The following is a 26,655-nucleotide window of genomic DNA, read 5'->3' on the forward strand; positions in this document are numbered from 1 at the left end:
TTTGGAGAGAGAAATCAGCTATCAATATATTGTAAAAATTGTGACCAGGTTTCCTTGAAAGATTTTGTGTTATTTTTGAAATTTGCTCTCTCCAGGTTACAGTGATCTGTGAGGAGGTTAAGCCAAAGCTTTAATGAAATTTTGGTTCTGTCCTTCCAGTTCAGCAGTATAACTTTTTTAGCAATGGTAAGTGATATGAATATAAAGGATTTGAGGTGATTGGGTGGTGAAAGTGAGGAAAGGTCATTAAGTAGCGCTACAATTTGACATAAAGGGATGACAAGGCCCAAAATCTCTGACAGCTTGTCCCTGACCTCTGACCAAAACTGCTGGATCGGGGGACAGTTCCAGAAGGCATGATAGTAGTTACCTGTTAAAGCTGGACGATGCTGGCATTTATCACTGTGACTGAATCCCATACTGTGTAATTTAGAGGCTGTAATATATATTCTGTGCAGGCTTTTATATTGAAATAGTTGGAGTTTTGAATTGCTGGACATAGAGAAGATGTCACTGCATATATTTTGCCAGTTGACATTGCATGTTTCTTTTATATCTGAGGTCCATTTTTCAGTTGGGAGTGAGTTAGTGTTGTCCTTTGAGGCTTAAAGTTTATATATCTGTGTGATAACATTTTCTGAGGTTTAAGGCAGTGTAGTTTTAAGAGGAGAGGGGGAGTGTGATTGCAGAAATTTCCACTATTCACTGTTTTCTTTAGAACATCTTTAAATTGTATATACTGAAATTGACAGCTATCTGGTATATTGTATTTTTCTTTGATGTCATCAAAGGTCATGAGCAAGCCATCAGAGACCAGCTGTGCCAGGCTGGTTATTCCTCTCTGTTTCCAGGCTGGGAATATAAAAGGTTTGTTATTTATTAAAAACATGGGGCTATTCCATAGAGGAATATGACCGGAGGGAGAGTGGCTGTAGTTAAGAATTTTGTTTGAATTCCACGCATTTAGGGTGTTGCTTATTGTTCTGTATTTATAAAATGTTGTTCTTTTTATAGTTTTGTCTATGAATGGAATACTATTAATATCCAGTTCTTGAACTAAACTTTCCTCGATTTCTTGCCAGGGTTGGTTTGAACTACTTGTCCAATGTCTAATGTAATGCAATTGGTGTGATAGAAAGTTGATGTTTCGGTTTCTGGAGGGTAGCTAACTTAATTCGAGGCTTTTGGTGCTTCCAATAGAACTTTGTAACTGCAGTGTCAAGAGAGCAGAACCAGCCTGATGGTAGGGTAACAGGGGTCATACAGAACAGATCATTGATTTTAGGAAGGATATTCATTTTAACTGCTGATATTCGACCTATTAAAGTTAATGGTAGTTTATTCCACCTTTCTAGATTATCCTTTATTTCTTGCATTAAAGGTATGTAGTTAAGTTTATACAAATCGTTTATGTTAGAAGAGATATGAATACCAAGATATTTAATAGACTGTGTGATATGTTCAGACGATATATCATAGACCTCATCATCCCAGTTGAATTTACTTAGAGGCAGAAACTCAGATTTGGACCAATTAATGGAATAGCCAGACACCCTGCTATAGTTATTTATCAGATCATGAACTGATGGAAGGGACAGTGAGGGGTTAGTAACATATAGCGATATAAGATGAGGCAATATTGTTGATATCGATAAAGTCTATGTTGTGTTACAAGCACACATGTAGATCCACCAGTTCATCGTTTTCTTCTCCTGATTCGGCTCTGCAAAACTTCATGCTGCCCCGCCTCTCTCACGCAGCTTACCCCTCCCCCACGCCCTGTCCTGTCATGCATACAGCATGGAGACGGATAAAGACAGGAAAGGAGCTAGCGAAGAGGAGCTGGTTAGTAAAAAGAAAAATAACGGCTCAATTATTTGGACATGGTTTGGTTTCAAAGTGGCAGATGCGCAGCAGAGTAATGTAATCTGCAGAGAATGCCAAAAACAAGTGCCGACAAAAAGTTCGAGCACTACTAATCTTTTCCACCATTTGCAACATCACCATAAAGTGCAGTATGAAGAGTGTGTGAAAATGTGGGCTGCAGCCCAGACCGTGAAGCTTTCTCAGCCTCCTGCCCCAAAACAAACTACGTTACTAAAAACAAGAGAGAAAAAGTGAGAAGTGGGGTGACAGTAAAGCCTATCATATAGCTAAAGACATGGTCCCCATCTCAACTGTGAAACAAAAGGGCTTTATACAATTGCTAAAAACCCTTGACCAAAGATACCAGTTACCTAGTCGGAATTATTTTACGAGAGAAATATTGCCAAAAATGTATACTGAAGTTAGAGAGAGTCTCAGCGCCCGACTCGCCAGTGTCTCACTTCGCACTGACCACTGTCCAGCAGGACCTGCGAGCCATACATGAGTGTGACTGTGCATTTTGTGGAAGACTGGGAATTGAAAAGTGCCTGTCTCCAGACCAGCTACTTTCCCCAGGACCACACCGGGGAGCATATAGCTGAAGCCCTGCAGGATGCCCTCACAAGCTGGAAGCTCAATCTGATGGCACTGGTTGCTATAACTACTGACAACGGGGCTAAAGTCGTCAAGGCGGTGCAACTAAACAGTTGGATGAGGATGCAGTGTTTTGGGCACAGACTTCATCTGGCCATTGGTGAGTGCAATATTCAATCAACTGATTTTAAATAAAAAATATGCTAGGATGGATGGATACTGTTAAGTAAAATGCTTATAGAATCATTTACAGAGCTAAATATGTCTCCTGATCACAAGGTAATTTATTTTATAAGTGGCAGCTGGCTTATAAATCTACCACTTATGAAACCGAAACTTAGTTAGATAAACTGTCAGCCTTATTTGAGTGTGCATGTGCTTGTATTAGGCTGATAGTGACATTTAATGAGGACACCATCTGAGAAAATACATGCATTTTAAATACATGAGTGTTTGTGATTGAAAAGATCTAAAAATATCCCTTTCATTCATTTGCTGGTGATTTTACAGAAATATTTTAACTAAAACTATTTTCAGACAATAAACAAATACATTTTCAAATGTAATTGAGTTTTAGACATCTCTACTAAACGGATGAACATTAATTTACCTCAATATAAAAATGAATGTGAGTTTATTTTGTGTGTTAAAGGACATGGTATGGATGATGCCCGCATCACCCGGGCCATTTCTCTGTTCAAGAAAGTTGTGAGCACCTTCTCCTACAGCTGGAGGAAGGAAAGAGAACTAGCTGAAGTGCAAACGCAGCTGGGTCTTCCAAGTCACCAGCTCATCACAGAGACAACCACTCGCTGGGGATCAAGGCTGCTAATGATAGAGAGGGTTCTGGAGCAGGAAAGAGCACTTTCTAAAGTCCTGTCTGCTGACATGAAAACCAGGCCTCTGGTCCTTACCTGGCAGAACATAGAGGTCCTGGAGGCAGTTCAGAAAGCTCTTAAACCCCTTCAGGACTTCACTGATGCTCTTTCAGGAGAAGAATATGGGACCCTGTCATGTGTCAGACCTGTGCTACACCTGTTTAATACTAGTCTCCTGGCACCTGGAGAAGAGGACGGTGAGCTGTGTAAATCCATCAAGACCAGCATTGTGAATTACCTCAACAATAGATATGCAGACCCATCCACCAGTGACTTCTTGGACATCGCTTCATTTGTGGATCCACAGTTCAGGGCCAAATATATCCAAAGTGAGAAAACAGATTCACTAAAACAAAGTTGTTTTGGAGGCAGAGTCTCTGCTCAGCTATCAGAGCAGATGTTTGTCTGAGCTGCCTGGCCCAGCTGTGCCTGAGTCTGTAGACCGAAGAGAAGCAGCAGTGGCACACACAGCTAAAAAGAAGAGATCACTTGCAAGCTTCTTCCAGCAGAGCACCACCACGAGCACCACTTTCACACAAAGGGAGGCAATAGAAAATGAATTTTCTAGCTACCTGTTGTCTGTCTGTTTGGAGAGTGATGCTGATCCTCTCAAATGGTGGAAGGAACATGAAGTTGCCTATCCAGCACTGAGCTGCCTGGCAAAGAAATACCTTTGTGTCCCAGCCACCAGCTCCCCTTCGGAAAGGGTTTTCAGTTGCAGTGGAAACATTGTAACCTGCCTCAGGGCATCCTTGAAGCCTCCTACTGTTGACAGACTAGTTTTCCTTGCACAAAATTTGCAAGATGTACAGTAGTTGGCCTGGACTGTTGTTGTGTTCTCATTATACCGTTATTGTTATTTGAGATTTTTCACTGACTGAAGGATGGAAATTTGTTGATTTCACTCAGTCTCAGTACACAGAAGGAAGCACTTTGTTGAAGTCTAATTCACTGGAATCTGAATTTTGAAAGAATAAGTTAGCCTTTGACATTTTGTCTTCTGTAACTTTTCTGTGTACATTTTAATAGCACAGCCGTGTGCATTTTAAAGAAAGAAGAAAAGAGCTTTAATTTATTTAAGGAGCATTATTATTTAATATTTGCCAGTAGTTTTATTTTTAAGCAACTGCTCTTTTACACTTACAGCTAAATCTTAATAAAAGTGCCTTTGTGAAATTTGGAACTCAGAAGAACCTTTTTGTTTATAAATTTTGCGAAGAAAAAATATCGAGATATATATCACCATTCAGTTAAAAAATATGGAGATATCATTTTTGCTCCATTTCGCCCAGCCCTAGTCAACACCCACACTGACTGACCATCACACATCAGAGCATTAGTGAACTTATAGAACATATTGCTCCTGACTATAGCGGGACACCAACACGCTATAGAAATGCGTCCACATATGCAGTCGTGACTGACGCGGCTTTTTTCTGAATTCCTACAAACATTTCATTTTATAGTAAATTTGTTTGGGCTGGTTTATGTTTATGAACAGAGGCCTACAGATCAACACAGTAAAGGAGCTCATCTTTGATCCTGAGTTTAAAGCCAGTTTTTATTAAACTTAAACTTGGAACTAAGTTGTAAATAAATCTTAAACTGAAACTTTGCTTGTGTGTAGAAAGTGATTTCAGAGCCACTCGGTTCTGCCTGATGGAACCTGTTTACCTTCAGTGTTTTGTGCTTATGCTCATTTTATTAGACGTCAGCGTCGCTAATTAATGACGTTCTATTAAAAGACTGGTTTACCAAGAGAGACGCTGGAGGACTTTCACCTAAAAGCAGTTGTTATAAAATTGATAACAGGCCATAATTCATCTTTTAGTACTTAATTGAGATATTAGAGTAACACTTTTGTATTTTTACTCAAGGTCTAAAGGGCGTGCTTTCACTTTACTGGAGTAATATTTTACCTTGAGTATCTCTACTTCAACTCAAGTACATGATTTGCGTACTTTGACCACCACCGGATATATATTTGAATGATTAAGAAGTCTTTTGTGAAGGATAATTGATAGATTGGTAGACGGTTAATGTATAGACCTCCCTAACTTAGGAAAAAGCTCTATATACCATGTTACTGTGGTCATATTTCCCAGTTTATATCTGATAGCATCATCTTGTGTAATACCCATTACAACACCCATCTGTCCAGCCATCTTTTTATCTGCTTCTTCCTGGCCAGGGTTGTGGTGGGTCCGGAGCCTACATGGAATCATTGGGCGCAAGGCAGGAATACCCACTGGACACGGCGCCAGTCCATCGCAGCCATTGCAACATATTACTCATACTCCCTAAATATTCCATACTTTTGATCATACATGATAAGTTGTAACCAAATTGGTTATCTGTCAGTAGGGCTCTAGATAAACAACGTTCTCTCAGATTTTGTATCTGTATCCCTTTTTTTGCTTCTCGTCAGCTGCTGCCCATAAAATGTTGTAGAAATGAAAGAGAAAGACTCCACAATAGCGTTCATTTTATATATATTTTTTTTTCCAAATGTCACAAAAATAGTTAATTCATAATAAAACACACACACCAAACCAAACAACAAAACACACACCACAGCACCATGTGGTGAGGATTCTGTACTTCCAAAGTTTCCATTTCCTTAGTAGTGCTTTCCCTCCTTCAACATGCTCTCCGAAATCCAGATGTCAAATTCTTCTCTTTCACTAAAGCCATATGGAATGTTAAGGAATATATAACTTCAACTAAGCAACAGATCATTAACCTTTATTTAGTTCATATTTCATAGTAGTTATTTAACAGCGGTAACAGAAATTTTTTACTTACCTCTGCGTGTATACTGGACCATCGAGGAATTTCTGTTCTGCTTTTGGAGAGGAAAGTCCTTCCGTCTGGATCAACGCTTCAATAATGGCCTTTCAGAAAACACGCTATTAGAACCACAAACAAAAATGTTTTCATTCAGTAGACCAGCTTCGTCAGCCATTCTAATTGAACAAACAAACAAATACCTCTGGCATGAGAACATCCCAGGTAAATTTGACTTTGTTTTCTGAAGTAGACTGTTTAGGTAGCCAAACACAAGGTCAACGGCTCCTTCATCCTCTATGTAGGACATTACCAGGTCACCTTTTGGATTTCTATAGTTTTCCAGCCACTTAGAGGGTCTTCGTCCAGTCATGATGGCCTGAAACGAGACATAGGCACAGTTAGTTTTTTTATCAGAGCTGTACAAATCACTTCTTACAGCTGTGTACTTTATTAACTAGCTGAACACCACCCGTCTATGCTTATTACTTGCACTCTATGCTTTGTTAACATGACATATGTGATGCTATTTACAAACACCAGACCTGGTCTACCTACATTTACATTTACAGTATTTAGCAGACGCTCTTATCCAGAGCGACTTACAAGAAGTGCTTTGTCAATCTACAGAAAGTATCTTTGCTAGTTATCAATAGCTTAGAGAAAAAGACAGTCCTGAGCTCAGATACTGCTAGAAACAAATATGTCACTGCAGACACCAAGAGAAAAAGAACCAGAGTTGAACGCAGAACTCTGTGCCATTCAATGCAATACAATAACAATAAGATACAATACAATAAACTACAATACAGAGTGCAGGACAATAAAATAAGTGCAGCTTATAATTCAATGCTCATTTAAGTGCTGTGTAAAGAGATGAGTCTTCAGTCTACGTTTGAAGACAGCAAGAGACTCTGCTGTTCGGACAGCCAGTGGGAGTTCATTCCACCACCTGGGTGCCAGTACAGAGAACATTCTCCACGCTTGTCTTCCATGCACCTTGAAGGATGGCGGGTCATGCCGAGCTGTAGTCGAAGCTCGAAGGTCTCGTGGTACAGTTCGAGATTTCACCATTGCCATCAAGTAGGTAGGGGCTGGTCCATTTTTGGCTTTACAGACACAACAGACTACACCTAAACATACTGTATTCTCTCATTAATATGCACCTAATCGCAATTGTTAGATTACATATTGATTACAGTTTGCTCAATACAGTAACTTAGTTTGCATGTAAAATTACTTCTCTGCCTTCATGAACATGCTTGCACTTGTACATGCACATATTCATATTCATTGTATTGTATTTATTCTCTATTGTCTGTGCACCTTGTCTTGTGCTTTGTCTATTATCCTTGCACTTTTGTCCCACGTCCGTTATCCATCACTGCAACGGAAGTTTTAGCCTGACAGCGTTTAGTTGTACAGTACAAACGTGTATTAGGACAATGACAATAAAGGTGAATTGAATACTTGTGATCAAATTTGACTTGATTGACTGACAGTCTGATTAGTGACTTGTGACTCAGGCAAGTTTGAGTCGAGTCACAAGTCACTCAAAATACAAGTGTGAGTGTGACTAGAGCATGAGGCCCATCTCTGCTTTTTACTAGGCCTCATGTTTCAATGCCAACACATCTCTTTAGATGGATTAAAAAACACCGCATTTATAGCAGTGATAATGGGTTTCATGCTTACATCCCAAGTTGCAGCAGTAAATAACTTTATCTACATAGGAAATAGGAAAAAAAAACAGTCAATACTAAATAAAACCTAGAAAAATGTTGGTGAAACATAAATTAAAAGTTTGGATGTTGTCTTTTGACAATTGTTTGCCCAAAAACTCCTATGGTTTTAACAACAAACATAAACAGTAATGAGTGCATTTAAGTGAGTATGTAGTCAAAAAGAACATGAACTCACCTCTGTATGAAACCGCATGCTTTTGCTGGTCTTGAAGATGGGCAGCTGCACGGAACATAGACTTTTATTTGCCGGCCACTCACCCTGATCTCTAATGCTTCTGCGTAACTAGAAATAATATACACGGTCATATTAGAGTATTATGTTCTTGTTTCAACACTCATTATCCATTTTATCAGCTCCACGTACCTTACAAGAGCACTCTGCAGCTCCACAATTACAGACTGTAGTCCATCTGTTTCTCTGCATACTTTTCCACCCCATTCTTTAGTGGTCAGGACCCCCACAGAGCAGGTGGTGGATCATTCTCAGCACTGCAGGAAGACGTGGTGGTGGTGTGTTAGTGTGTGTTGTGCTGGTGCAAGTGGATCAAATCACAGCAGTGTTTTTAAAAGTTTTGTAAAAGTTTTTAAACACTCTGTCCACACTATTAACACACTATCAACACACTGACCATGTTGGTCCACCTTGTCGATGTAAAGTCAGAGACGATAGCTCATCTGCTGCTGCATAGTTTGTGCTCCAGCAGCATTGCTGTGTCTAATCCACTCGGACCAGAACAACACACACTGTCAGTGTTACTCGAGTGCTGAGATTGATCAAACACCCAAATAGTACCTGCTCTGTGAGGGTCCATGGGGGTCCTGACCACTGAAGAACAGGGGAAAAAGGGGCTAACAAAGTATCAGAGAAACAGATGGACTACAGTCTGTAACTGTAGAACTACAAAGTGCAGCTATACAGTAAGTGGAGCTGATAAAAAGGACAATGAGCGTAGAAACAATGATCATAATATTCTGATATGACTATATATTAAAATACAACACCCATAACACTGAGACCGCCTGCCTAATGTTGTGTAGGTACCCCTGGTGCGGTCATAACAGCTCTAACCCATCAAGGCTTGTGTCTTGACACCTTTCTATCATAGCCAGCATGAACTTTTACAGCAATTTATGCTACAGTGGCTTTTCTGCAGGATCAAACTGACTGTTCACATATGGCCTAATATACCCAACAGCAGCGTTGGACTGTAGGGAGGAGATGCAGTCATTATGTTGTGTTTGGTTATAAACACTATCGCCTCACTCACCGTGTATATCTAGAGTTAAACATTGAAACAACAAACATATTCGATTCAATTCAATTCCATTCAATTCAACTTTATTGTCATTATACAATACAGGGTAGTACAGTATAACGAAACACTATGGGGCTACTTTTCCAGTGCAGTAATAAAAGATGCATAGTAAACAGTGCAAAGACAAAAGACAGTAAAAGACAGACAAAATGTGCATGGCTAGTAGGTACAGGTGTCGAACGTAGACAAGATGTGCGTAGACAAGTGTTACAGGTGCACTGGACATATAGACAGTTAGTGCATAGTCAGATATTCAAGTGTATCAGGTATAGAGACAGAAATGTGCTGGTGAACTGCAGTATAGTACAGTAAATGCAGAAGTACTATTGGTAAAAAAAGAGATGGAAACAGTGATCTGTATATAAAATGTACAGTGCAGGTACAGAGTAGCAGCATAATGTTCAGGTAACATCTTAAATAAACAGTAACAGTATAAATATATAAATATACTAGAAATAAGGCTAGCCAGAGATGAAGTGCTATCTATATAGCTGGCTATCTCAATCGGAAATACTGAACTGTTACTTATTAGCTACATACATCTTACTTACCGACATGATTTCACAGAACTGACTTCACGGAACTAAAATCACTTCCACCCCAGGTTCCAAAGGGGAAAAGAACCTGTGCCAAACCTGTGGGTGTTAAACTAACCTAATAACGTCTAGATTGGCTAATGCAGAAAATGACAGACAGCTCGTTCTAATCTGCGGGTGGCCAATGCAAACTGTGGTTCACAGCCAAGAATAGTTAATTAATTGGTTGATGCAAAAATTGATTGACAGACCCTAGTTCCCTCCCCTTTAGGGCTCCAGTCTGCAGCATTACCCTTCTCACTCAGCCTGCCTGAAAACAGGTGTACTCAGCCACACTTGTGTGTACACGTTGCCAACCCCTGTAGCAATAATTCATTTGTCGTAGAAATACTTTTTGGCAGAAGGTACAGTCCGTATTAAAGCACATTCAATATGAAACTCTTTCATTTATTTTGCTTGTTTATTTTGTATTAACCGTATTGTATTAAATATTTTGTTCCACACCAGGAACACCCCCTTAACTTTCATTGGATGATATGTCTGGAGAATGGCTTCTCTCATGGATGGATATGACTCAATGATGAAAATACACCAGTATTCATAAAAACGTTACGCATTCTAAATCAATACTAGAGTCTCAATAAGACTCTTTCTAGAGCAAGTCAAAAGCTTTTCGGCAACACCAAGTATTCTTTTTCACTACAGAGTTCAGAGGAACTCATATGCTGGAGAAGGAGCAGAACGTTTTTACAATATTTTGTCTTTGTGGACAAATTTGAGGTAAGTATTTTATTTACAGTTCTGTAGCCATCTGTTTCATATTTACATAGCAGCTAAGGTTAGTTAACTAGGTTAACGTTACTGGGTGAGTCGAGTATCACAGTATCACCCAGTATAAATATCACCCAGTATAAATATCACTGCGGGGACAATGAAGTATCCATTTATGTACATCCAATCAGAGCCCGTTTATATTGGGCAACTGGTTTTATAGCTTAAATTCACTGTAAATAATTATGACTGAAATCCTAAATGTAGCTAATTATAAAATGTTACTCAGCTAATGTTAACTGTCATTAGCCGCAGCTACCGTTGAGAGGTTAAGCAGTGTTGCTGTATCCATGGTAACGCCGTTAGGCCAACTGCCAAAATGTAGTTTAAGTAAATGTGAGCGGGATAAATAGCACAGCCACATTTTTAACAGTAGCTAAAGAAAATATTACTCAAAATCCCGGTTATTATTTACATGCACCTTTTATGCCTGGGTGTTATGCGCAGGCTGCTCTTGTTGTGGCTTCGGAGCCCCTTGTACTGCAGATTGCATGCCTGTGCTGTTGACAGCCTTTCAAACAGCCTTGATCAAACACGGAAAAGTGTTCCAATGGAATTCTCCCGATGACCAAGGACTATAAGAGAATTGGACAGATGGAAAGCTACTGAGTTCCGGCAGATTTTGTTTTACACTGGGCCTGTTCTTTTAAACAACACCCTAAATATAACCCTAAAATTTTCTTTTCCTTTTTGTAGGGGTGTTCATTTTATACAGCAAGAAGCTACTCAGAGACTATCTTGAGTATAGAAATGATATTTTGCTTTTATTTGTGAAACACTACCAAGAGCTCTATGGGGAAAAATCCATGTCCTACAACATACACAACCTTGTTCACTTGGCACAAGACGTCAAAACACATGGCACACTTGACAATTTCAGTGCATTTAAATTTGAATCTTTCCTTCATCAGATGAAGAAGCTAATTAGAAAACCTGGCTGCCCACTCAGTCAAGTTGTCAGAAGACTGTCAGACAGGCCCAAACAACTGAATCGAAACTGGAAAAAAAACGGGATTATATAAATATCATGTCTGTGGACCTCTTCCCCAGTCTATCCAAGCAGCTAACCAGTACCGTGAACTGACAACACAGAGTTTCTCTCTAAAATTAGATGAAGCCAACAGTTTTATTTACATCAGTAACAAAGTCGCCAGAGTGAGAAATATTTTTCACACAGAAATGAGATTTACATTGCATATGCCTGTTTTCTCCAACAAGAATCATTCTTTGAATACCCAGTTTCTCCAGCCACACTTGGCATCTACTTAATAGACAAGCTCTCAGAGGCCACTGCATTTTGCACATTTTCAGAAGTTCAACAGAAAGTATTTGTTGTGCAAACAGGAACAGGAAATTTGTTTCTATTCCCCTTCTGCATAAAAATTAATGAGAATTTTATAAAAGCATTCGCTCTCTTTTTACCCCAGTCATCTTTATTCATTTTTCTTCTTCATTATGATTTCAATCAGAGTTTATTTTGATGACACACTATGAGTGTCATGGTGGATCCTTATATGCTAGGAACGAACCTACTGCTTGAATTTTTGGACGAGGGAACCACGAGCCCAGTGGCAGCAGAGTGGTAAGTGAGGACATGTCATGGTGGCCTCCATATACGGATAAAAGCAAACTTCTGAAAAGTATTCGAGCCAATGAGGTCCCAGATGTCAACAGAGGGCGGACACAGGACCAAGCTCGGATCCCTTATGGTTCATGTAGTCCAAAATGTATATAAGTATATAAGAAGATAAACCTTTATAAAAGCAACATGATGTCTTGCAAACACCAAAATACAAACAAATATACAACCCCGTTTCCAAAAAAGTTGTGACACTGTGAAAATTATAAATAAAAACAAAATGCAATGATCTGCAAATTATTTAAACCCTATATTTCATTGAAAATGCTTCAAAGACAACATATTAGACATTAAAACTGAGAAAATGTATTGTATTTGAAAATAATTATGCACATTTTGAATTTGATCCCAGCTACACATTACAAAAAAGTTGGGATGGGCCAACAAAAAAATTGTGTAATGCTGAAAAAACACATGTGGTGGTTCACAGGTCAATAACATGATTGGATCTCTGAGTCTTTCAAAAGTAAAGATGAGGAGGGCTTCACCACTCTGTGAAAGACTGCACAGACAAATAGTGCAACAATTGAAGAATAATGTTTCTCAACGTAAAATAGCAAATAACTTTTGCTTTTCATCGTCTACGGTACAAAATATCAATAAAAGACTCAGAGAATTTGAAGAAAAATCATTACACAAGGCCAAAAACCAGTATTGGCTGGCTGTGATTTTCAGGCCCTCAGGCAGCACCGCATTAAGAACAGACATGATTCTTAGTTAGTTATTAGTGGAAATCACTGCATGTTTGAAAAACACTGTTTTTGAGAATTGTTTGGCACTGCATCCACAAATGCTAATAAAAACTAAAAACGGCAAAGAAGAAAGCATATATAACTAGAAAGGGCGTGAAAAAGCCAATTAATTTAGTTAAAATGTTAAACTATGAACTTCATTAAATGATGTTGCCTGATGACCTGGTGGCTGTAGACCGTGATAAAACTGTTTAAATATAACTATAAAGGTTTAAAGCTGTAGATAAAGGTTAAACCGATGTAGTCTGGTGGCCGTAGACTGTGTTAAAGCTGTTTAAATATAACTATAAAGGTTTAAAGCTGTAGATAAAGGTTAAACCGATGTAGTCTGGTGGCCGTACACTGTTTTAAAGTTGTTTAATTATAACTATAAAGACAGTGTGGTGGCCATGAAATCTGTGAGTGATATGGGGCAGTAATTTCGCCTTTTTCCCCCGGAATAATCTTTGTATGTAACTCTATAATTATTAAGTGACATCAAATGGTTTCTAATCCCTATTGGCAACAATATGGATAGTGTTTGTCTAGAACATCCTTCTTGTCTTCTGTTTGGGTCTTCACGCTTCTTAAATGGCTTCTTCACCATCATTCTGATTCTCAGTTGTTTCTATACCTTAGTTGAGCACCACGCGTCTCCAAGACACCAAAAACAGACCTGTACCGCTCCAATACGTCACTCTGCAATGTGCACGATCGCATATTGAAGCTGCTTTGTGGCAAGAGGCGGCTCTAACCAACATTGCGCTGGGTGAAAGAAGGGCGATCACTCATCTGCAGGTTCAGAGATGTGGAAAGCTAAGTTTACATTTTAATTTACAATTTTACAATTAATTTACAATTTTTTATGTATATATATACACGTGTATATATATATATGTATATATATATAAAGAGCATAATATATGCTGAGTAGGTAAGCACTCTGATCTGGAAGGAACACCTTAAACACATGTACTGCACACAAGGTTTCGATATGGAGAAATCCTCAGAAAATGATAAATAATAAAATATAAGTAAGGTATAATATAAATCAATACCAACGAATGAGACCTAAGGTAAATTTTTAGACAAAAACATTATTTTCTAATGTGTAATTATTTTTCTAATATGTAAACTGTTTTAGGGGCAATACTAAATTTGAATTTTAACATTGTTAAATGTCCACCAGCAGATGGCAGTATAAAGCTGTGCTGTGTCTCGTCTGATGTAATATGGAAAAAGAAGAAAGCAGCTGGAAGAGCGTCATTGCGCCACTGCGTTCTGAGGTAAGTTAGGACCTGTTGCTCTGATAAATGACGGCTTTAAACTACATTTTACTGAACACACGAACATAAGTCATTTCAGGTGGTGTCTGGGACATAATTCGGTCTATTTTGATATCATTTGTAGCTTTGCTAGTGGTGCAGTTCGTTATAAAACTGCTTAACCTTCGTTAGCTAGCTGCTAAGCTAACAGGCTAACCGAGAGGCTGCTAGCTAGCGTTAGCTCGCCGACTAACTACCGACTGTAGTTTCTGCCGGTTTTTCTACAGAAGCTGCACGAAGCGACCAACTTGTTAAAGTTTAAAGCTACACTGAGAGCTTTAGTTTGTCTTGTTTTACTTTGTAACCACATTCATTGTAGCCTGTACACATTATAACGTTATCTAACATTAGCATACTTTAGCCCTCACTTTACCTCACACAATAGCTAACCTTAGCTAAGTTAATGTGAGGGCGAGGGCTAATGTAGTGAACAGTCCTGCTGCTGGTGAATATAACAGCCCTCGCTTTACCTCGCATACTAGCTAACCTTAGCTGGGTTAATGAGAGAGTTCCAACAGACTCTAAAGCCCTGTTAATTGTGGGGAGTTATATGCACCAGCATTAGGACTGTTCATTACATTAGCACAAAATGTGAGATTAAATGTTCTATATGTGTTTCATGTATTGTTCTGCCTGTGTTTCTGTGTATTTAACAGATTTTGTCATTGCTTAACCTGTGTAAGTAAGACATGTTGTCTTGGTCAAATCACCATGTTAGTGTGTCCTTAGCCCCCAGACACAGTGGTGGTGACAGGAACCAGAAGTTGGGATGAGTACAATGCAAATACAGTCATTTTACAGCTATTTTACATTTTGTAAATGACAGTAAACCTGCTTGTGCCTTCTGAGTTTACACAATGTTGATGGTAAAATAGTGGTAAATCTGAAATAATACGTTTTCTTTGGGGACTGTTTTGCCTCACAACACCCTGCATATATTCTGCTTCTGGTTCCTGTCACCACGACTGTTAACAGTTCAGACTCGGTATGTTGGTCTAGAATGGATCTCGCACCAAACCACTCTGACTCTGTTTACACCTCAATGTGCCTGGTCCAGCTCATGAAGGGCTCCATGAAAATGAAATCTGTATTGAAGGAATATTTATTGTCTCCATGAGCAGGATTAAAAACACATGGTCTTAGACAAGTCATTAAATGTACTGTTTTTGTTGTCTGCTTATCTTTGTCGGAGAGCTATGATACTATTTAGTTTTTCTTCTGAAAATGTGTCTTAGACAGCTCACTCTGTTCTTGCATAAAACACAAATGCATACAAAATTAATGATTTTTGTGGTGCTCAAATCAAATTGTTCTTCATTTACAATAACTTGCACACAGTGACATGTAAGTATATTTGTACACCGTGCTCTTCTGTATTTACTTATATTTAATCGTTTTTGATTTGTGTTTTTCTTTACAGGACGTCTTTAAAACAGACATTGCTATTCTGTGTAAGTTGTGAATATTTTTTGCTTATTAGTCTAACAAAGTTCCTCTTTAATCACAAAACACAAGCATCTCTACATGTATAGACAAAAGCAAGTCATCATGTTATGCATGTGTGATGTTTTAATAAGCTTTATCAAGAGGGAGTGCTCCAGTGTTTTAGAAAGCAAGCTTAGTTTGTTTTGGACAGAATGTTACATAAGCTTTTATGGTTGTCTTCGTTCTGTTTCTGTGGCTTCTGTTTTCATAGGAGATCTTCATTCACAGTAAGTGTTTAAAATTTCTATCAGATGATTCATTGAGGTACTAGGCAAGCCTACCACACATAGCAAGCTACACTGTGCATTTCAACAGTGAACAGCTCAAAAACCAAAAAACCTTTCCAGACACATCACCAACGGCAATGCATACCGAAGTTACTGATTTGTGTAGAATCAAAACTACGTTCTTCCTTTTTACAGTAATGCTTGTATCATATGATTTGATTATGGAGATTAAACTTGATTCTCTCAATTCAAAGCTGAAAACTCTCAAAGTTTTCCGTTTTCATCATATGTTGGTGATAAACAGTCATCAGTTGTTCCTGTGCAGCAACATACATAGTTCTCTGCTCATTAGATGTACTGTTTATCCTTAATTGTCGTCTCATGTATTTCTGTGTATTTGTCTTTACAGACCTTCTTCACAGACAGTGCTGCCCTGTGTAAGTGTTATCCTTTTCTGGCAGTCATGATTGTAAACTGTCGCATAAAAGTTAGTAATACATTCTAAAAGTTACTGTTACTCCACATTCCCAAAACCTCTCATATGTATGTATGTACACTGCTCAAAAAAAAGACAGGGAACACTCAAATAACACATCCTAGATCTGAATGAATGAAATATTCACATTGAATACTTTGTTCTGTACAAAGTTGAATGTGCTGACAACAAAATCACACAAAAATCATTAATGGAAATCAAACCTATTAACCAATGGAGGCCTGGCTTTGGAGTCACACACAAAATTAAAGTGGAAAAAAAACACTACAGGCTGATCCAACTTTGATGTAATGTCCTTAAAACAAGTCAAAATGAGGCGCAGTATTGTGTGTGGCCTCCACGTGCCTGTATGACCTCCCTACAACACCTGGGCATGCTCCTGATGAGGTGGCCTTCTTGCCACAGCTTGCATTGATGTGCCATCCTGGATGAGCTGCACTACCTGAACCACTTGTGTGGGTTGTAGAGTCCGTCTCATGCTACCACGAGTGTGAAAGCACCACCAACATTCAAAAGTGACCAAAACATCAGCCAGAAAGCATAGGTGCTGAGAAGTGGTCTGTGGTCCCCACCTGCAGAACCACTCCTTTATTGAGTGTGTCTTGCTAATTGCCAATAATTTCCACTTGTTGTCTATTCCATTTGCACAACAGCATGTGAAATTGATTGTCAATCAGTGTTGCTTCCTAAGTGGACAGTTTGATTTCATAGAAGTTTGATTTACTTGGAGTTATATTGTGTTGTTTAAGTGTTCCCTTTGTTTTTGAGCAGTGTGTGTGTGTGTGTGTGTGTGTGTGTGTGTGTGTGTGTGTGCGTGCATGCATGCTACTGTGTTATGTATGTGGAATGTTACATATCTTTTAATGCCATCAATCCAGTGGCGGTAAATGATTTGCTAGAAAGCCAGCTTTCTTTAACTTTAGACCATTTTTGTATGTTTTTTCCTTCTCCCGAATCATGAAACTTTGTTTTTACAGGCATTCTTCTTCACAAGCCTCGCTCCTCTCTGTAAGTTGGGAACATTTTTCTTAAAGAGGAATTGCACTGATTTTTCTAATTTTTCTACGCTATGTAAGTATATTAATACGTGTCCAAGGTTTTACTGCAAAACTATTTTTTTATTTTCAGAATAGGTTATTAGATAAGTATATTCTGTAATGACATCTTAGAGTACTTATCTGACCTGTCACAGGGTGTGTGTGTGTGTGTGTGGGGCATTTGACATCAAACCGTTCTGAAGGACTGTTAATGTCTTAGTGACATAACTATATAGAAAATTTGAAAAATCGGAGGAATTCTCCTTTGTCTAATAGTGCAGTACTAAAACATACACTTGAATGTCTTTTGTGAGCATTGTTATAGACTGACTTTTTTGTTGTTGTTGTTGTTTTTCTGGCTATTACAGGCATCTTCATAGTTGCCTGAGAGGGCACAGGGCATTGATTTAAGCTGGCCAGCTTACTTGGTGAGTTTCCAGTTCCTAAGATTGCCTTATTAGTTTATTATACACAGTGCAGCACTGATATGGCACCTACTTGCTTCACTTATTCATAAGACTTTAGATTGCTTGTACAGTTGTTTGCAAATGTTTGGGCACCCCTGATCTAAATGTTTTCTTGGAAAGAGTTAATAGATTCTAGTTTAACATATCAGGGGAAAAAATGAAAGATACAATATTAAATGTGCTGGAACTTTTGCACAGGCTACATTCAGTAAAAACAGACTTAAAGAGCAGTTCTTTTTTAATTTCTGCATGATCAAACCACTCTGAATGATGTCCTAATTTACTTATAAAGGCATTTTGACAAATAACTGGAATTCCTCTTTATAGTAGTGCAGTAGTAGTTATCAGCTTTGCAGATGACATGGTAATCTGTGGTGAGAGTAGAGAGCAGGTGGAAGAGAATCTGGAGAGGAGAGGAATGAAGGTCAGTAGAGACAAGACAGAATACATGTGTGTGTGAATGAGAAGGAGGCAGGTGGAAAGGTGAAGATGACTTCAAATATCTTGGGTCAACCATCCAGAGCAATGGACAGTGCAGAAAAGAGGTGAAGAAGAGGGTGCAGGCAGGATGGGGTGGGTGGAGACGGGTGTCAGGGCTGATGTGTGACAGAAGAATAGCAGCAAGAGTGAAAGGGAAGGTTTACAAGACAGCAGTGCGTCCTGCTATTATGTATGGTTTGGAGACTGTGGCTCTGTCTAAAAGACAGGAGGCTGAGCTGGAGGTGGCGGAGATGAAGATGCTGTGATTTTCGTTGGGAGTGACAAGGATGGACAAGATTAGAAATGAGCAGATCAGAGGGACAGTGAAGGTGGAGCAGTTTGGAGATAAAGCCAGAGAGGCCAGGTTGAGATGGTTTGGACATGTGTTGAGGAGGAATGGTGGATATATTGGTCAAAGAATGTTGGAGATGGAGCTGCCGGGCAGAAGGAGAAGAGGTAGACCTCAGAGAAGGTTTCTAGATGTAGTGAAGGTGGACATGGAGATGGTTGGTGTAAAAGTAGAGGAGGCAGTGGATAGGGCAAGATGGAGGCAGATGATCCGCTGTGGCGACCCATAAAGGGAGCAGCCGAAAGAAGAAGTGCTAAAACATTAGCATCAGAGTTTTTCTTACCATCTGGATTTGTCAAAGTATTTTCTTTGTACATGTTTTTCAGGGCATTATTTTTCTGTGATTATGTATTTATTTGTGTTTGTTGTAGATTGTGTGCAATTCTTTTGTTTTGCTGTTACAGGCTGCCTGCAGGCTACATCCTGTACAGTTGGTCAGCTTCCTTTGTGAGTTGGTAACCAGGTACTGGGATGGTCCTGTAGTCCTTTAGTCTTTGATATACAGTACAGTTCTAACATGGCTTGGATATTGATATGGCACCTACAGCCTTCATTTGTTTAGACTTAAATTGTTCAAACTCAAATTATTGTTTTAGTTGACCTCCACAACTGATTTATCAAAGGTAGCTGAACGTTGTGAAGATGTGAAACATTGATCAGCCCCAATAACAAAGTTGATTTATGTAAATATAATGTCCCCCAAACCAGTGGTTTTCTAAAGGGGCCATGGTTAAAAAAAAGAAAAAAAAAAAAAAGAAGTGAATATCGCGTTGCTTCACAAATGTTTTCATTCCCCAAATCGGTTCCCTCTGAATCTGCCCCCTGCATGTTCCAGTAGCCTTTATATTAGACTTTTGTCTGTTTCTGTACATTTCATGAGCCATTTTAATTAAACATGGGCAATAATAATGAAAGATGTTACTTTGTTAGAAGAGCCCTACATGAATGTAACTTGTCTTTTTTGTTTTCACAGGTGCTGAAGGAACCGAATGGCTCCCTCTCTCCTTTGGTATCCTGTTCTGTTCTTTATCTCCTCTGTCTGCTTGCACCTGCAAGCTTTCTAAAAACGCCCTTCTTGTCCAAAATGATGAACCCTTGCCATTGTCCAAATTGAAGAACCTATACTTGCATAAACACCAAATCCTGTGGGATTCTAACCAGATCTGTTGTACCCTGTATACTGTTTTCCTGTGATTTGTTTCAGGTCAGACGATTATTTAAAGAAGCAGTTTTTCCAGTTGAAGGCCATCACTACAGGGGCCCCAGACCATTTGCAGCTGAAGACACACATTCACATCATTCACTGAAGCTGTAGTTACTGGTCATATCTCATAGCCGTACATTGCAAGAGCAAAACAAACAGCAGCTTCAAGTGTGTATATTTATACATGAACATTTACTGTTGAAGGATTTTAGGCTTGTGCATTTATTTAATTCATTTTGTCATTTTATAGTTTATTCATAGTTTAAGCCAGCTTAAAGCTCTTGAGAAGGTGAAGAATCGTAATACTTGGGATTCAGTCATTTAATTTTTGAATCATATGAATGTTTAACGCTTCTGTTTAATTGAATAATACAGTGTGTACATTGTTTCTGCTTCTGAACATTTCTAAGCATATTAAGTTTAAATTAAAAATGAAAGTTTATTAGAAGCTGTTAGTACTTCTTTCAGCTGCTGACTGTAGGAAGTGTGTCACCTAAGGAGATATAATCACAACACAAGTTCTCCTTTAGTAAGCTGATCATCTTCTGGGTACTGACTTTAGAAGTGGTAAGGACAGGAAACGTATCAGTCCAATCTTAATAGCACAGTCTGCTGTTTAGTGTAACTGCTGGGAACATTGTCTGGCTTTACTGCAGTCTGTATAAGCTTGTGCTGCATTAGTAGCTCTGATCCAGTAACTGCGCAGTGTATACTGTTTGGCCCTCAGGTTTGCCGGTTTCGCTCATTCGTTGTACCGTCTGTGTGAATCTGTTATTTCTCTATAAAGTCCAGTCGTGTTTGTCTGCGCTGTTACAGTAGAAGCTTCACCTCCAGCCCTTTCCTCCTCTAGACCCTGGACAGAGCACTCCGCTGTCTGTCCGGAGCCACATGGTGTTCAGAGATCGGGCGGGCAGGTTCGGGTTTTTTGACCCTCACTGCAGAACTCCCGCCGGTTTAACGGCTGCAGAGCACATGTGTACAGCGGTGATACTCACTTTCGCAAACTTAGAAAGGCTGCTAATTCTGTATCAGGCGTGCCTCGAACTGAATGAAAGTCGGCAATACGATCTCCTTCCCGTGTCCTTTGTGAACAGAGATACGGCCACTCCTGCAGACACGCAAGGCAAACTGTCTTGTGAGATTCAAACAATTGTAGACCCAGGTTCCAGTCTATGATGTGATCTCTGCCAGTCTGTGGAACAACCCATTTACACCAAAAACATGCTAAGAAAAAAGCAATCCATCCAAACAGAGGAGAAAAAGACAGGGATAAAGCGGAAGAACAGAGATGCGAGCGATCTAAAAGATGAAACAGTGAGAGTGAATTATACTGAAAATGTAAATTACAGACTTGCAAATCAAAAGTCAGAAAGAGTGAATTCCATGATAGTTTATTAAAGGGAAAGATGCCTTCCACTGTTAATGTTTTACCCAGACCGAGGAGCGAAGTACAACTGCTCAGTGAAACTGTAAAGACGACTGTGCTACACAGGCCATTATCAGTTCCAGACAATATCCGTGCAGAAAGTTCTTTCTGCTCTACTAAAACTAAAAGAAGTGCATTCTGAGTACAGAGATATTGTGATAAACAACATGGAGCCAGATGAATTATTTGATGACCCTGTACATGACGACGACGATGATGCTCCAGTGGACGCTAAAAGCAACACTGGCAGGGAGGACACACCACAACAGAACCCTGAGAGTCAACAACATGATGAAGGTGAAAGCACAGAACAGCAGGCAGGACTCTCCTTAGACACGTCTTCAACCACCAGACCTCGGTCAGCATTTGTTGTCATATAATGATGGGAGTTTTTTTGCATCGCCCCTGCTGAGAGGAATAATCCAGTAAGCATATTCAAAGTTCCTAAACTGGAAGCAATGGCCTTTCCTGTCCAGTTTCCTACAGGTGAAAACACATTTGATGAACCTCACAGACACACAGCTCTCCCACCCAGCAGATACTTCAATGCCAGGCTGTTTTCTGCTGATAATCGCTTTGCAAGGGACACAAACTACATTTTCTTTGCACAGTTTGTGACTGAAATGCATTTAGCTACTTCAAGCATGTCCATTCAGCTGAGAAAAGCCAAATCCATGACCCGTGATGGATGCAGAATCAACAGCGCACTGTTACAGGATTAACAAGAATTAGATAAACTGGTGAGAAACAATGAGGGAACCAGATTCATGCAGCCCCTGAGAGGAACACCTGCTTACTGGGGAAAAAACCCTAAGAGATCTGTTTGCCATGCTCAGACAGTTGGGAACTCCCACCTTCTTCTGTACATTCAGTGCTGCAGAGATGAGATGGCCCGAGGTAAGCACAGTCATTAGCACAGCAAGGTGAAACTGTGGACTTCTCAGCCTTAGACTGGTCAGAGAAATGTGAGATTCTGCGCAGTAATCCAGTCACAGCCATGCGCATGTTTGAGAAACATGTAGAAGCTCTCATGAACCTCATTCAGTCTCCTGCACAACCCATCGTTGAAGTGATCAACTACTTCTATCGTGTAGAATTTCAACAACGAGGCTCTCCACACATTCACTGTTTATTCTGGGTAAAAGATGCTCCAGAATTTGAAAATGATATGGATCAAGGTGTTTGTACTTCTGACACGATTCTGTGTAGTTCGGTGTCTGTGTTTGGGTCTGGCAGTTTGCACGAGATGTATCTGTCAAATCACAAACACACAGCAGAAACCACTTAAAATCATGCAAAAAGAACAAACACTGCAGGTTTGGATTTCCTAAACCACCTATGGCAAAAACAATCATCACACGGCCCAGACCACCCCCTGACACTGACTCAAATGATGACGGTGGAGAAAAAAATGAAACTGTGACGCACACAAAACCAAAGCTTCAGCCTGTCTGGGATCTGTTGTACGATGCAACTTAGCACTTTGACAGCATTACACAGCTGCTTGAAACAGTCGGTATGGCATACCAGGATTATAAGCAAAGTGTAAAGTCTCTCTCTACATCCAGTCTGATTATAATGGAACGTGAACCAAAAGACTGCTGGGTAAATGGCTACAATCCACTGCTTCTAAGAGCCTGGGATGCCAACATGGACATACAGTTCATCCTGAACCCATACAGCTGCATAATGTACATCCTGTCCTATATTTCAAAAGCTGAGCATGAAATGAGTGACTATCTGAAACGAATGATGAAAGACACATGTCCCAGCTCATCTGAGATTGAAACCACGGAACAGGTCATGCAGGCCTATTCCAAAAACAGAGAGGTCAGTGCTCAAGAGGCCGTTGTTCGTACCTGCAGTCTGAAACTGAAGTCATCATCTCGTGCTGTGATTTTTATACCCACAGACGACAGTGCTGTACGGATGAGTCTGCCTATGAAGTGCTTACAGGACAAAGACCCTGATGATGAGAATGTGTGGATGACTGGATTAGCAGAGAAGTACATGGCCAGGCCAAACACACCAGAGTTTGAGAACATGTGCATGCCTGAATTTGCTAGTGAATATCGAATTGTGTATGCAGGACAAAGAAAGGGTAAAAATGTTTCTGTTTTGCAAAATAACATGGGACACATAAAAAAAAAAAAGCGCACCCGAGGGAAACCTGCCATCATTCGTTTTGCTCGTTTCTCACAACAAAAACACCCAGAAAAATTCTACGAAACTCTGCTGAAACTGTACCTGCCACACCGAAGCAGCGCACAGCTTAAAACTGCTCAGTTCAACACCTATGGATCTTTCTATGCCTTTGCTTCTGTAAAACTGCCAGGAACAGAGACACTTCAGCGTGTTTACACTATTGTAAATGAAAACAGATAAAAGTATGAAAAGCACAGTGAAGCTATTGAACAGGCCATTGAAAATTTTGAACAAAATGGTCCTATTGAAGATGCCTGGACTGACTTGGCACCAGCAAATGAACTGATTCGTTTAGAATGCATGATGGAGCAGGAACCAACAGACCCCACTGATGTAACTGAACAGGATGACATCCCTGATTACGCAGCATTCCAAAGCCACAGTGCTTATGACTGCATTTACCGGCTGTGCCAGTCAGTACATGTAATGTACAGATCATGATCATAGATGAGATTTCCATGGTGTCGAAGCCATTATTTGCATATGTAAACCGGAGACTGTTGGTGACTTCCATCAATTACCACCACTAGGAAAAGCCAAGACGCTGTGTGTGTATGAACTGACAGACATCATGCATCAGAAAGATGATCTTGCCTTTGCTGAGCTGCCGAACAGACTGAGAGTAAAACAGAAACATGAGCCGTTGTCTGATGCTGACAGTAGTATGCTCAAACAGGTCATTAAATCACCTGTTTTGGACTGCACCGCACTCACGAGACCTCTTTTTCACTCCAAAACAGCGACCTGGGACGACTGGCTCAAGCCAGCGAAGCGTGAGGCCGCCAGGGCCGTAAAAACCTTGGCGTCCGAGAGCTGTTCTCCCTGGGAGACGATGAAAACCTGGGTCTCTTGAGAGCGGCGCTCCATGGGAGACCATAAAAACTTGGTCTCCGAGAGGGACTTAGAAAAAATTTTTGAATCGTCTCTCCGCATTTGTCTCTGAAACAGGCATCTAGGCGAATTTTTGGGACTTAGTCTCTGGCAGGGTGATTTTTCATTTGACCTCTTTTTCACTCCAAAACAGCGACCTGGGACGACTGGCTCAAGCCAGCGAAGCGTGAGGCCGCCAGGGCCGTAAAAACCTTGGCGTCCGAGAGCTGTTCTCCCTGGGAGACGATGAAAACCTGGGTCTCTTGAGAGCGGCGCTCCATGGGAGACCATAAAAACTTGGTCTCCGAGAGGGACTTAGAAAAAATTTTTGAATCGTCTCTCCGCATTTGTCTCTGAAACAGGCATCTAGGCGAATTTTTGGGACTTAGTCTCTGGCAGGGTGATTTTTCATTTGACCTCTTTTTCACTCCAAAACAGCGACCTGGGACGACTGGCTCAAGCCAGCGAAGCGTGAGGCCGCCAGGGCCGTAAAAACCTTGGCGTCCGAGAGCTGTTCTCCCTGGGAGACGATGAAAACCTGGGTCTCTTGAGAGCGGCGCTCCATGGGAGACCATAAAAACTTGGTCTCCGAGAGGGACTTAGAAAAAATTTTTGAATCGTCTCTCCGCATTTGTCTCTGAAACAGGCATCTAGGCGAATTTTTGGGACTTAGTCTCTGGCAGGGTGATTTTTCATTTGACCTCTTTTTCACTCCAAAACAGCGACCTGGGACGACTGGCTCAAGCCAGCGAAGCGTGAGGCCGCCAGGGCCGTAAAAACCTTGGCGTCCGAGAGCTGTTCTCCCTGGGAGACGATGAAAACCTGGGTCTCTTGAGAGCGGCGCTCCATGGGAGACCATAAAAACTTGGTCTCCGAGAGGGACTTAGAAAAAATTTTTGAATCGTCTCTCCGCATTTGTCTCTGAAACAGGCATCTAGGCGAATTTTTGGGACTTAGTCTCTGGCAGGGTGATTTTTCATTTGACCTCTTTTTTCGACAGGCGCGGGTAATCCGCTGAACCCCATTCGTGATTGGGATTGGGGATTGCAATTATTTCCCATGAACGAGGAATTCCCAGTAAGCGCGGGTCATAAGCTCGCATTGATTAAGTCCCTGCCCTTTGTACACACCGCCCGTCGCTACTACCGATCGGATGGTTTAGTGAGGTCCTCGGATCGGCCTCGCCGGGGCACCTTCGTGGGGCCTTGGCGTAGCGCCGAGAAGTCGATCAAACTTGACTATCTAGAGGAAGTAAAAGTCGTAACAAGGTTTCCGTAGGTGAACCTGCGGAAGGATCATTAACGTAGGTCGGGTAGCGCCGTGGGGCGCGCCTCCTCACTCCTTTAAAAGCCAGGAGGAAGGACGCGAGGGTGGGCTTGAAAGTCTGCGGACCGGTAAAGCTTCGCCCTTCTCCTCCTCGTGGTGCTCGGTCTCCTACTCACCGCTGCGTGCGCCGCCTAGGCGCCGTGGCACAGGGACGGGTACCTACTGCTCGCCGCGCTACGCGACAGGGCGGGCGCGGGGGCGAGGTTCAATGACCCGAAGGGCCGGGCTCTCCTACGCGTAGGAGGGTTACGGACCGGAGGGCACCCGTTCTGCTTTTTTTTTAACAAAACCGTTTGTGTCTGTTTGATTCTGGGCCTTAAACACAACAAACCAAGAGTACAACTCTTAGCGGTGGATCACTCGGCTCGTGCGTCGATGAAGAACGCAGCCAGCTGCGAGAACTAATGTGAATTGCAGGACACATTGATCATCGACACTTCGAACGCACATTGCGGCCCCGGGTCACTCCCGGGGCTACGCCTGTCTGAGGGTCGCTATCGCAATCGATCGGACTTACCGTCCCCCTTTTCCGAGGGGTTCGGGGGACCGCAGCTGGAGGTTCGCAGGCGCCACCCCGTGCGCCTTCGTCCTCCTAAACGCAGACTCCGTCTCTGGTTCGGGCGCACAGGTTTAAAATTTGGGGCCCGCCTTGCGCGGCTCCCCTGCCCGTTTGCCGTTTCTCTCCTCCGTTAATCGGCGGCTTTGCTTTATGCTTCTTCTCTTCCCTGCGTCTCCCGCTCGGACCGCGCTACGTGACAGGGCGGGCGCTGGCGAGAGCGGTGACGCGGGGCGGGCTGGGAACGTAATCCATCGCCGCAGGTGCGGACGGGGAGCG

The 26,655-nt window shown here is 41.0% G+C and overlaps 1 protein-coding gene, 1 long non-coding RNA gene and 1 other non-coding gene across 5 annotated transcripts in view; 2 read left to right on the forward strand and 1 right to left on the reverse strand.

The window, feature by feature from the left end:
* Positions 1-5,948: 5,948 nt before the first annotated feature.
* Positions 5,949-26,655, reverse strand: part of LOC119263026 — a gene marked incomplete at its 5' end in the record, with an annotated part of 159,720 nt that continues 139,013 nt past the window's right edge. The window contains 4 exons of the mRNA XM_037536664.1: positions 5,949-6,022; positions 6,144-6,247; positions 6,329-6,504; positions 8,046-8,153. Coding sequence (XP_037392561.1) covers positions 6,214-6,247; positions 6,329-6,504; positions 8,046-8,153 — 318 coding nt within the window. The remainder of the gene's footprint in view (positions 6,023-6,143; positions 6,248-6,328; positions 6,505-8,045; positions 8,154-26,655) is intronic.
* Positions 14,164-20,441, forward strand: LOC108410969. Of its 3 annotated transcripts, XR_005130047.1 has the most exons (9): positions 14,164-14,209; positions 15,669-15,699; positions 15,945-15,960; positions 16,370-16,397; positions 17,434-17,464; positions 17,862-17,921; positions 19,194-19,252; positions 19,763-19,798; positions 19,994-20,441. It is a non-coding gene; the product is annotated as an uncharacterized LOC108410969 (long non-coding RNA). The 3 variants fall into 3 exon arrangements; XR_005130045.1 differs by having other exon boundaries at positions 19,763-20,441; XR_005130046.1 differs by having other exon boundaries at positions 19,194-19,236; positions 19,763-20,441.
* On the forward strand, positions 26,161-26,314 carry LOC119263028. Its single transcript, XR_005130051.1, has one exon. It is a non-coding gene; the product is annotated as a 5.8S ribosomal RNA (ribosomal RNA).

The sequence above is a fragment of the Pygocentrus nattereri genome, unplaced genomic scaffold, assembly GCF_015220715.1.
Source record: "Pygocentrus nattereri isolate fPygNat1 unplaced genomic scaffold, fPygNat1.pri scaffold_74_arrow_ctg1, whole genome shotgun sequence".
Taxonomy (NCBI): domain Eukaryota; kingdom Metazoa; phylum Chordata; class Actinopteri; order Characiformes; family Serrasalmidae; genus Pygocentrus; species Pygocentrus nattereri.